The 11,050-nt window shown below is 49.6% G+C and overlaps 1 protein-coding gene across 1 annotated transcript; it reads left to right on the plus strand.

The window, feature by feature from the left end:
* Positions 1-6,626: 6,626 nt before the first annotated feature.
* UHO2_05711 (uncharacterized protein) lies at positions 6,627-7,382 on the plus strand (the record flags this gene model as incomplete). The annotated part of the gene is made up of 1 exon (XM_041558610.1): positions 6,627-7,382. The coding sequence occupies one exon, from the start codon at positions 6,627-6,629 to the stop codon at positions 7,380-7,382; it is 756 nt and encodes a 251-aa protein (XP_041414544.1).
* Positions 7,383-11,050: the final 3,668 nt, after the last annotated feature.

Raw genomic sequence — 11,050 nt, forward strand, 5'->3', positions numbered from 1 at the left:
AGCAAATGCACCAGCCCATTTCCAATCGTTCATCAATATCATCTTCCAAGACATCATTGGAGTATATGTTGTTGTATACTTGGATGACTTCCTCATCTTCAGTGACATGGAGGAAGCACACATGTGACATGTCACTGAAGTTCTCACCTGTTTGAGAAACAATCAGCTGTTTGCTAAACTGTCAAAGTGTGAGTTCCACACCACGACAGTAGAATTTCTAGGGTACATCATCAAACCTTCAGGGGTAGAGATGGATCCTGAGAAAGTACAGACAGTCAAAGAGTGGCCAATGCCAGAATCAATCCTTGATATCCAAAGATTCCTTGGCTTTGCCAACTTCTACAGGCAATTCATTGCTCACTTTGCTTGAATTGCCAAGCCACTAACATCACTGGTGAAACTGACTGAATGTTTCAAGAAGTTTGAGTTGCTGGAAGAAGCTTGACAAGCTTTCCACAAACTCATCCAAGCATTCATGATGGCCAGAGTACTTTGACACTTCAGTTACCACCTTCCTACAAAGCTGGAAACAGATGCAAGCGACTTTGCCATCGCTGGAGTGCTCAAACAAGAGCACAAAGGATGTTGGCACCCAGTAGCTTTTTATTCAAGGAAGATGTCATTGGCTGAGAAAAATTACAAGATCCATGACAAGGAGCTCCTAGCAGTGGTCACCTGCCTCACTCAGTGGCGACACATGCTAGCAGGACTTCCAAGTCAGTTAGTCATTCTCACAGATCACAAAGTACTCAAGTACTTCAAGTTGCAACATCATATCACTGGCAGACAAACAAGATGGGCAGTATTGTTAGCAGATTTCGACTTTGTGCTACAATATCAACCAGGGGACAAGGGTGGTGAACCCAATGCTCTCACCAGACAAGCTGATATGCAGCTGGTCAGTAAAGAGCAGGAGCATAACATTTGACAACTATTGCCCCCCCAGGTGTTTGAACAGGTTGAAAATGAAATTGCGACAAGAAGTGAGTTGCAGCAGATCCCAGCCGAAAATGTAATAGCAAGCATGATATTACCAATTTCAGCAGAATCAGTTCTAATTGCATGCTCAGGTGATGATTCCATATTAGTGGCTCCTGTCCTCATGATGGAGTCTATATCAACAAAAGGAATCAAAGATCTGGCAAGAATCTTCCAGCCTCTGGATCCTGAGCTTCAGGAGATTCATCTAAGGAAGCCATTTGAGATCAGAGACAGCTTATGGTACAGTGGCAGATGGTTGGTTATCCCCAAGGTAACGATGCCAGGGAGAACCAATGACTGTTGTTTGCGAAGTGCCAAAGAAGTTGATGGACAGTTGTTGTCTGTAGAACACTTGCAATTCATGGTCATGTCTCAATGTCATGATGGCATCACAGCTGGACATGTGGGATGAGATGCTACCATTAAGTTGGGCCAACTACACTATTGGTGGCCAAACATGTCAGCCTGGATTGCTGATTATGTTGCAAGTTGCCAAGTGTGTGCCAGATACAAGGCTCCTTGCCATCGCCCATATGGCTTGCTGCAGCCACTTGCTACCCTGGACAGGCCATGGGGCTCTATATCCTTGGATTTCATTGAAGGATTACCACCCTCAAAGGGATATGATTCAATCCTGGTCATCATTGACAGATTGACCAAGTTTGCTATTCTGGCCCCTACATACAAAACAGTCACAGCAAAACAGACTGCTGTGCTGCTATGGGGTCATCTGGTTAGACACTTCGGTTATCCAGATCACATGGTCTCAGACCGAGGCAGGCAGTTCATCTCAGGAGCATGGAAAGCATTTGCCAATCAAATGGGTATGAAACATTCGCTCAGCACTGCTTATCATCCTCAAATGGATGGGCAAATGGAAAGGGTCAATCAAGTAGTAGAGCAGTACCTTCATATGTACTGCAACTATGAACAGAATGACTGGGCCAGCTTGCTCAACACTGCAGCATTTGTGTACAACAATACCATACACAATAGCATCAGTGTCTCGCCATTCTTTGCATGTTATGGATGGAACCCAAAAGCCCATCCTGACATTCCTCAACACCTAGGAGTGAACAACCCCAAACATTCTGAGTACTTGCTTGATGGTAAAGAGCACTGCAGGTACCTTCAAGAACAGATCAGGGAGGCACAGCATTGTACAGTCAATCATTATAACTGGAGACACAAGGACATAGAATTCAAGGTTGGTGACATGGTCTACATCAATCGCAAGAATTGGAAGACCAGGCGACCCACACCAAAGTTGGACACCAGGTTCACAGGACCTTATCTGGTACAAGAAAGGGTGGGCCGACGAGCCTATAGAATCACATTGCCAGCAAACCTCAGAGTCCACGATGTGTTTCATGTGTCTTTGCTTGAACCAGCAAAGAACAGTTCCATACCACAACGATTGACACAGCCAATCATACCATCGCTGCCAGATGAAGACCTTGACTTCGAAGTCGAAGCAATTGTTGGCAAGCATTCACACGACGGGATGACAGAATACAAAGTGCTTTGGAGGGGGTACCCAGAGGAGGCTGCTTCTTGGGAACCATTGTTGAATCTCAACTGTCCTGACCTCATCCAGGAGTATGAGGTTTTGGTGGGGGGACGAGGCTAACAAGCATGAGGAGAAGGAGAAATCAGTAAGAAGGTAGTTAGAACCAATTTGAGTGAAAAATGTGAGAGTAGAGGCACTATTATGAACTACACAGAAATCTGTCACAGTACTGGTGGTATGGCAGATTTCAGGGAGAGGACCCGAAATACTACTCTCACCATACGAGAAGTGTTTCAAGAGCATGGTACTCAACAGCCAGGCTCATAAGCAACAACACAAGAGTCAGGCCACAGACTCATTTTTAGGATCAAGAAGGATCAACATTGCAGAAGGAGACATGTTGCTACATGTCGACATATGAAGAAGGAGCAGGAGGAGGAGCAAGGGAGGACCAGATCACTAGCTCCTCCTCGGTAGGAGCCACCTGCTCATGAAGGAAGTCTGGGGGACCTCCAGACTCCATCACAGACTTGTGAGGCTGATGCTCTGAGTACAGTCGGTCATGATGCTTGACATATAACTGGAGCATGCAAAGGATGGAACTTACCAGCTCAGGCTGACAAAAGTGCCAAATGACCTGCATGGCTGTCACCCAGCTGCAGGTCATCACTGGATCGGTGGTTCATTCCTCAGAATGAACCAAGCCTGGACCATATCCATCTGCCACAGTCAGATGGGCCCACTCCACTTGGTGGGAACCATGGGGCTGGATCAATGGGGTCCCATCACTGGTGTAATCCATACCTGGATGAGCAGGGATATTGTGCTCGCAATGTCCCAACCCAGCCAAGTAGCAGTGCACACAGGCACGAGGAATCCTAGTTCACTCACCAAATGGATTGGTGAATGCAGAGGAGAAACAACTAAGAAAGAGAGGGCTAGAAAGGTCAGTAGCCATCAAGAATCGAACAGGAAGGTCAGGAGATACTACTTACGGTACACCCAGGTTGAAGCAGCGATGACACTGCCAACTCAGCCAAGGCATGCAACCTTCCATGAGGCGAAGCATTACCAGTCAATGAAGATGCTTCGCCACCAATGACCCAATGGGCACATCCCAGTCGCATGGATAGTGTCCATCCGCAACTCGCATCAGGAGGTTGGCTGTGACAAACCCTTCAGCCCAGCCAGCAATCTCCCGATTGGAAGGGAGATGTTGATCTGGAGGAGGGGGGGGTGGTGTTTGATGCCCAACCCAGCGAGGAGGAGGGGTCAGAGGTTGTACCTCTGGCCTGTAGACTGGGGTCCCTGCTCTGGAAGCAGCCAGGACCACATCGACAACCTCATCAGCAGTAGGAGGAGGAGTTGGGGACCTGGCCAACTCTGCCTCCCAAGCTGCTTGATGTTCTGGAGTGGTCATCTCTATGGCGGAATGTCTAGCATCGACCTCGTATAGGTCGACCACTGGGGAAGTGGGAGAGAAGTCGTTCCCCACAGGGTTGGGAATGACAGGAGCGAGGAAAGGAGAGGGGAGGGGGCTGGAGATGATGATGTCATCATCCATCCCCAAGAAAAGGGGCTCCAGTGGTGAACGAACCACTGGAGGAGCAAGGGGGTCAGCCACTTGGGCTGGGACCGAGGGGGCAGGAGGATTCGCCTCTGTGGCAGGATCCTCACAGGGGTGTAGCCTTAATACCACCCGACAACAACGAGAGGATGTCATCGCCACCTCAGCAGGAGGCGCAACAGTGGCAGTCTTGGAGCAAGTGAGATACAGTGACATGGGGATGGGATTGGATGGTGAAGAGATGGTGGTATGGTCCAAACATGGCACAGGACATGCCTCAACAGAGCTCGGCTCTTAAGAGGGGGGTAATGTCATGGGCCTGGGTGCACAGAATGGGGAAAGACCGAGGTTCATATGAAGGTAGTGCAGGAATCGTGGAATTGGGTAGATCATAGGAGCTGCGACAGAGTTCACTGAGATCGGCAGTAGAATCAGCTCTATGGCAGACCACAGCGAAATTGGCACGAGCATCATCGATATCATGAATCCCACCAGAATCTGCAGCAAGTGAGAATGTGTGGCAGATTCCATGGGGATCAGTAGTAAGGATGTCCATACAACGATTCACATGCAAGAGGGACTGAGCTCAGTGACACGTGGTTGGTTACCACTCAGGGGCCCACAGGACAGGAGTAGAAGAGAACCATTGCCAGTCAAACGAAGGAGATCTGTGTATAGGACACTGGTGAAAGGGACATGAAGAGGAGGAGCAGTGTCGATGAAGTTGACACAGCTCAGGAAAGACAGGAGGGACAAGGCTTGATATGGAGGAGGTGCCTCCTTGGAGATCCCTGTGCAGTACTCGACGAAGAGGGTACTCTCTGGAGAGAGGAAGCAGGAGCAGTGTCACTGGTGACACTGCAAAGAGGCATATAGTCCTACCTCCTCATCACAAATGGTCGAGTGGAGGGTCATCCACTCTACTCACCATACAACTAGTCAATACTTTAGAAACATAAGTACTCATTAGTTTTCAGTCAGCATAAGTTGCAATCAATAGATTGCTCCTCATCAAAGCACATGTGTTGTATCACTGTTTCCTGACATCCGAAGGTGGTTCTTAGCAAACCAGTGGCCTGGATATCAATAGAACTGAAGGCAGTCGTCCACTGTGGTCCAGGGATCACCTCAAGCATAGTCGATGCACTGGACACTTGTGTCAATGCCACCAATCCATATTCACACCAGACCTTTGGTGTCATCAGCAAGTTCACATAGTTATTGATTGTGCCGAGCTACCTCTGAATGGAGTGTCTGACAGTGGTCAGTTGAAATCTGCAATAGCATCATCACAACTACAGATTCGAGCAAGAAAAGTAATAGAGATGGCTCTACTGCATATCATGTGAAGAATCGCAATACCACAAGTGCTGTTGCATAACTCGACAGAATTGGTAATAGTATTGATACAACTACCGATCTCAGGTTTCAGGCGCGCGACCGCTGACATAGGGTCTCCTTCAGTGCTGCCCCTCCTCCTCCCATCTCTCCTATGCCCCTTGCCACTTTTAGGGTGTATACTCTTTGTGATACTGCTTCTCCTACTCCTTGTGGTCAAGGAGACCCAGTGCTGCTTCATCATTTGATAGGGGTTGCTCCCACCTTCTCTGAGTGGTGGGACATACCCTCTTTCATCTGCTCCTGCTGCCAGTGTCTGTCTCTTATGCCAAGCTCATCATTGTGTAGGGCCCTTCCCTCATCTGGGTGGTAACCTGTCCTTTGCTTGTCCCCTGGTGGGGTCCATGGGAGGGGTGCCCTCTGGCCAGTTTCATCAAGAACTGTTGTATTGTCCTGGTCCTACTGATCCTGATGAATCCTGCTGTAAGGTCTCAATACTACTGACCCTGATGAATTCTGTCATAAGACATAGATACTACTGATCTTGCCAAACTTTGTTGGAACTCCTCAGTCACCCGATCTTGTGATTCTTGTGCATGACCTCTCTTCCTTCGGGTCCCGTTCTTCTGCGCAGATGGTCCTATGACACCGTACTACCACTGGACGGAGTGTCCACAGCAGTTAGTCGAAATCCGTTCTAAACCATAGTTACAATCTATTTGGGCAAGAAGGATCCTAAGAGGCTTCTACAATAGATTTCAGCAAGAAAGATCATAGAGGGCTTTTACAATAGATTTCGCCGAGGTTGATTCTAGTTGGCCTTTACAATAGATTTCGGGTTCCAGGCATGCGACCGCCGACAAGCAGGTTCAGGCATGCTGTCATCTGTTCCAGACAGCCTGTCTGAACACGCGTCGGAAGTCCCTTACGGACCCCTTTGATTCTCTCGCATGAATCCCCACTACCTTTTGTTTGCTATCACTTCCCTTTAATCACCATTGCTCCCCTTTGTACTTAGGAGCGCCCTTCAGGCACTCAGCAGAACACAGTCAGGCATGTAAGGTATATATAGAGAGGATTCACATTCCCCCTTCACTTCTTAATCCAAGCTTCCCTTCTAACGTACTTGAAGGCCCTAGGAAACACTTTATCGATAAAGTGGTTGCTACCCCTGGTGTGTAGTTATCTCTTTTTGTACACCCCTCATCTTCTCTACCTCTACCCTACGACATGTCAGCCCCCCTCCAGCTCCTGGCGCCACCGCCGACGCTCGAGAGCCTCGCAGCCCACACCTCCCAGTTGTCAGCCGAAATGCGATCGTTCTTCGTCTCCTACGAAGAAGAGAAGATCACCAAGGAGACTGTTCTTGGTAAGTTTAGTGCTTTGGACATTACCCTCACTGCACTCAAGAACCAGATCACCGAACTGTCCAGGCTCCATCTGCAGTTCGACCTGTTCAAAGCCGCAAATGACGTAGAGTTTGCGAAGGTCAAGACTGTGACGCAGAACAGCCTTGACAGTCTCTCTGATAGCATCAAAGCTCTGGGCAACAAGACGAAGCTGTCGATCGACAAGATCAACAGTAAGCTGGGCGCTTTCCCCACCCAGTTCACCCAGGCCATCGATGACCATTTTGCTCAGCTCTCCCAACAGAATGAGCAACGCATGCATGAGATCATCCAAGAGTACGCTGTCCCTCAGCAGCCTGCTGAGGGTCTGCTCCCCTCTGATGAAGTGATGCCCTCGCCGGCCAAGCAAGAGGCCTCCGCCACCGACACACAGGATGCTGGAGACGTCGGCCTAGCTCAAGTGATCGAAGACAAGATCGACTGGTCTGAGGATCTCAATGATGCCACCAATGACCATGAGATCTTCGATGCCTCCAAGGATGCCCACATCCCCAAGTTCTGCCCCTACAATGACTCCACTGAGGAGACTGCTGGTGAATGGCTTCAGGATTTCGTGGAAGTACTGGTCAACGGCTGAGTCAGCAAGAGCAGGTGGCCAGTCACCATCTCTAGCTGTCTCGAGGGTTCCCCACTTGGGTGGTGGCATGTCTTCAGGAAGAAATATTCCTCCTTCTCTTGGACCCTTTATCGGCAAGCCTTCCTGGAGGCTCACAAAGAACAGAACCCAGCCTTCATGGCAAGATGCAAGATCAAGGCACTTGTTTTCAAGGACATGGACAGCTATATCAAGAACTTCTGTAAGCTCGTGTTACTTGCTCCACCAGGCAGCTTCATGGACTCTGAGTGGGTCAATCGTTTCTGCGAGAAGCTCCCCTCTAGGTACCATGACCTCATCCATGATATCCAACAAAAGAACATCATTGACAACTTCGAGGAGGTTGTGCAAGAGGCTTGTAACTTCGAGAATGGCAACATGGCTGTGCAGAGTCAGTTCGCTGACTGCACAACCAAGGACTCTTCTGGTAGACAGTCTACCTGCTTCGATGCATGGAAGAAGGTGGAGCGCAGGCCTATGTCACTCCATGCCACTTCCCACAAGTCCACCAGGAATGGTCACCTGAAGAGCACTCGCTGATCCGAGCCAAGGAAGCGCACACCCACCCTTCCTGCTCTGGTTGCAGACAAGAACACCAAGTGCTATCACTGTCATAAGCTTGGTCATTTCTCCTGCGACTGTCCACAGAGGACCAAGCACGCCAGCATGCATACCCTGCATATGGTGTCCATGGTTGATCATCTGCCAAAGATCAATATCCATCTTCCCGATGGTTTACGAGTGTTCATGCTTGTGGACACTGGTGCCTCCCACAACTATGTTGCTGGAGACTTCCTCGAGTTCCTGCGAAAGAATGGTACCCATATCACAGAGTGTAAATGCGGTTTGGAGGTCATCCAGACCGCCTCCGGCGAGATTACAACTGCTTCGAAGTTGGTCACACTCCTGTTGATCATTGCCAGACAATGGGTAATGCTTGAGGTGTTCGCCCTTGACCTCCATGAAGGCTGCGACTTCAGTCTCATTGCAGGATTACCCTTCCTGTGACAGACCCGAGCCAAATTTGTCTGGCACGATGACGAGCCTGCCCCCAGGTTGAAATTGCTGATCAACGGACATGTGGTACAGGTCAGCTGTGATATGAGTACCAAGGATTCGGCTATGAAGGTAATTAGTGTACTCGAGACTCAGGCACCTCCTCAGTTTGAGTCTAATCTCGGCGATTGGATGTCAAGCCTTGCTAAGCGATTCCCAACCTTATTCTCCAGTAAATTAAACATGGACCCATCAAAGAGGGCCAAGATCGAACATGAGATCGATCTCACCGACTTGTGTCCGATCTGACAGCCCCCACGTCGTCGCTCACCAGCAGAAGACCGTGCGATCCATGATTTCATTAATGAAAGTCTGGAGAACGGCACTATTCGACATAGTTCTTCTGCCTGGTCTTCCCCAGTGCACATCATACCCAAACTGGATGGTAAGAAGCGCGTCATGATCGACTATCATGCCCTCAATCGAGTTACCTGCCGGGACACCTACCCAATCCCTCGTGCAGACGACTCGTTGAACCTGCTGGCTGGAAGCCGCTACTTCACCAGTTTGGATTTCCTGAATGGGTTCTGGCAGATCCCAATGAAGGAAAGTCACAAGGGCATGACAGCCTTCTCCTGCCGGTATGGCCACTTCGAATGGAATGTCATGCCCATGGGTCTTACGAATGTGCCTGCCATGTTCCAGCGAGCAATGAACGACGTTCTGGCCGACTTCATCAACCAGTGTTGCATAGTGTACCTGGATGACATCACAGTATTCTCCCCTGACCTAGAGACACACAAAAAGGACGTCGACAAGGTTTGCGCCACCCTCGAGGCCGCTGGATTTGTCTTGTCACTCCACAAGTGTCACTTTGCAAAGGAGGAGATTAAGATGTTGGGTCACATCATCAACAGTGGTAAGACCATAATGCCCAAGCCAGCTAAGGTTGAGGCAATTACCACCTGGCCGTTCCCAGCCGACATCACAAGCATCCGAGGATTCCTCAATGTGTGTGGATATTACCGACGTTTTATCGAAGGATTTGCTGGGATCGCTGACCCACTCTACGAGCTGACCGAGGGAAGTCCCCGGAAGGGAGCAGCAATTGACATGACAGAGCCTCGAAAGTGTGTGTTCAATGAGCTCAAAGCAGCAGTACAGAATATGGTTCTGGGTCTTCCCCAACTCGACAGGCATTACTACATCGAGTCAGATGCATCTGACACTGCCATTGGTGCAGTTCTATCTCAAGTTCGCCATGATTGGCAGGGCCAACAGTTCAACGACTGGGAACTACCCCCCAAGTCAGCTCTGCAGCCAGTTGCCTTCTTCTCCAAGCATCTATCCAAGACAGAGAGGAACTACTCTGCCAGGGAGCGAGAGCTTCTTGGTGGCATTGCCAGCATGACTCATTTCTGCTGCTACATCGATGGAGCTCCTGGCAGTTTCACTTGGGTAACAGACCACAAAGGAATCGTCTATTTCTGCACCCAATGTGAGCTAACTCCACGCGAGTACTGCTACCTCGATCATATTGAGCAGTATGATCCCCACATCATCTATCGAAAGGGTGAGGAAAACATAGTGGCAGATGCCCTAAGCCAATGACCCGGTTTGGCTGACAATGATGAACCCAGCAATGACTTAAAGCAGGTTTTGGTCACTGGAAGAAGGCCTGCTCTCATTGGCCCTCCCAGACCTACCGCTCTCGAGAGGCTCACCACCGATGCGTCTGATGGCAAGCTTGCTATCAAACCTGGTATGGCGGAAGCAGTTGCTGAGAGCATAGCTTGCAAGGGTCATTCCACCTGGCTCTCCATCGAACAGAAGGTGCTGTCCATTGCAGAGACAGCTGTCAGAAACTCAGTCTCCACTGAGGAAGCTCTGCCCAGTGTGGACACGGCCAGGCTCGATGATGGCAATGTAGCCAAGGCATTGCAAAAAGTGGAGCACTGGGTGCTACAGTTGTTTGTCGAAGACAGCCATCTATTCTGTCTCAACAAGCTGGGCTCTCGGGTAGCTGTCATCACCTCATTCAAGAGAGCTTGCTCTCTGACCAAGGCCTTACATGACGAGGGAGGACACCGAAAGCAAAGTGCTCTCAAGAATCTGGTTACAGATCGATATGCCTTCCCAGCCATGCTTGCCATCTGCGGAGCAGTGGCACACTTATGCATTGAATGTCAGATCGTGGCAAATCTGGGGAGGAGCTATGGTCCCCTCCATCCCTTACCTAGGATGGACACCTTCGAATGATGGGGGCTGGATTTTCTGTCCCTGCCCAGCTTAAGGTTGGGCAACACGAAGCTCATCACCACGATCGACTACTGTACAGGTCAAGCACACGCCTTCCCCACCAAGAACGAGAATACTGCCGATGCACTGCACATGATGGAGAATCTGATCTACAGGTATGGAAAACCATCATCCGTCATATGCGACAATGGCTCGGCATGGATATCCTTCAGATTCCGTGATTACATGTGTTCTCTGGGCATCAGGATCATTTACATCTCCCCATACCACCCACAGACCAATGGCAAGGTCGAGCGATTCAACGGTATCCTCCTCAATGCCCTCAAGTGATATGGTGCTCAACACCAACTCAATTGGGACAACCCCAAGCTCCTCAACCAAGTTTTGTTTGGATA

This window comes from Ustilago hordei (assembly GCF_900519145.1).
Source record: "Ustilago hordei strain Uho2 genome assembly, contig: UHO2_contig_15, whole genome shotgun sequence".
NCBI classification, from domain to species: Eukaryota; Fungi; Basidiomycota; class Ustilaginomycetes; order Ustilaginales; family Ustilaginaceae; genus Ustilago; species Ustilago hordei.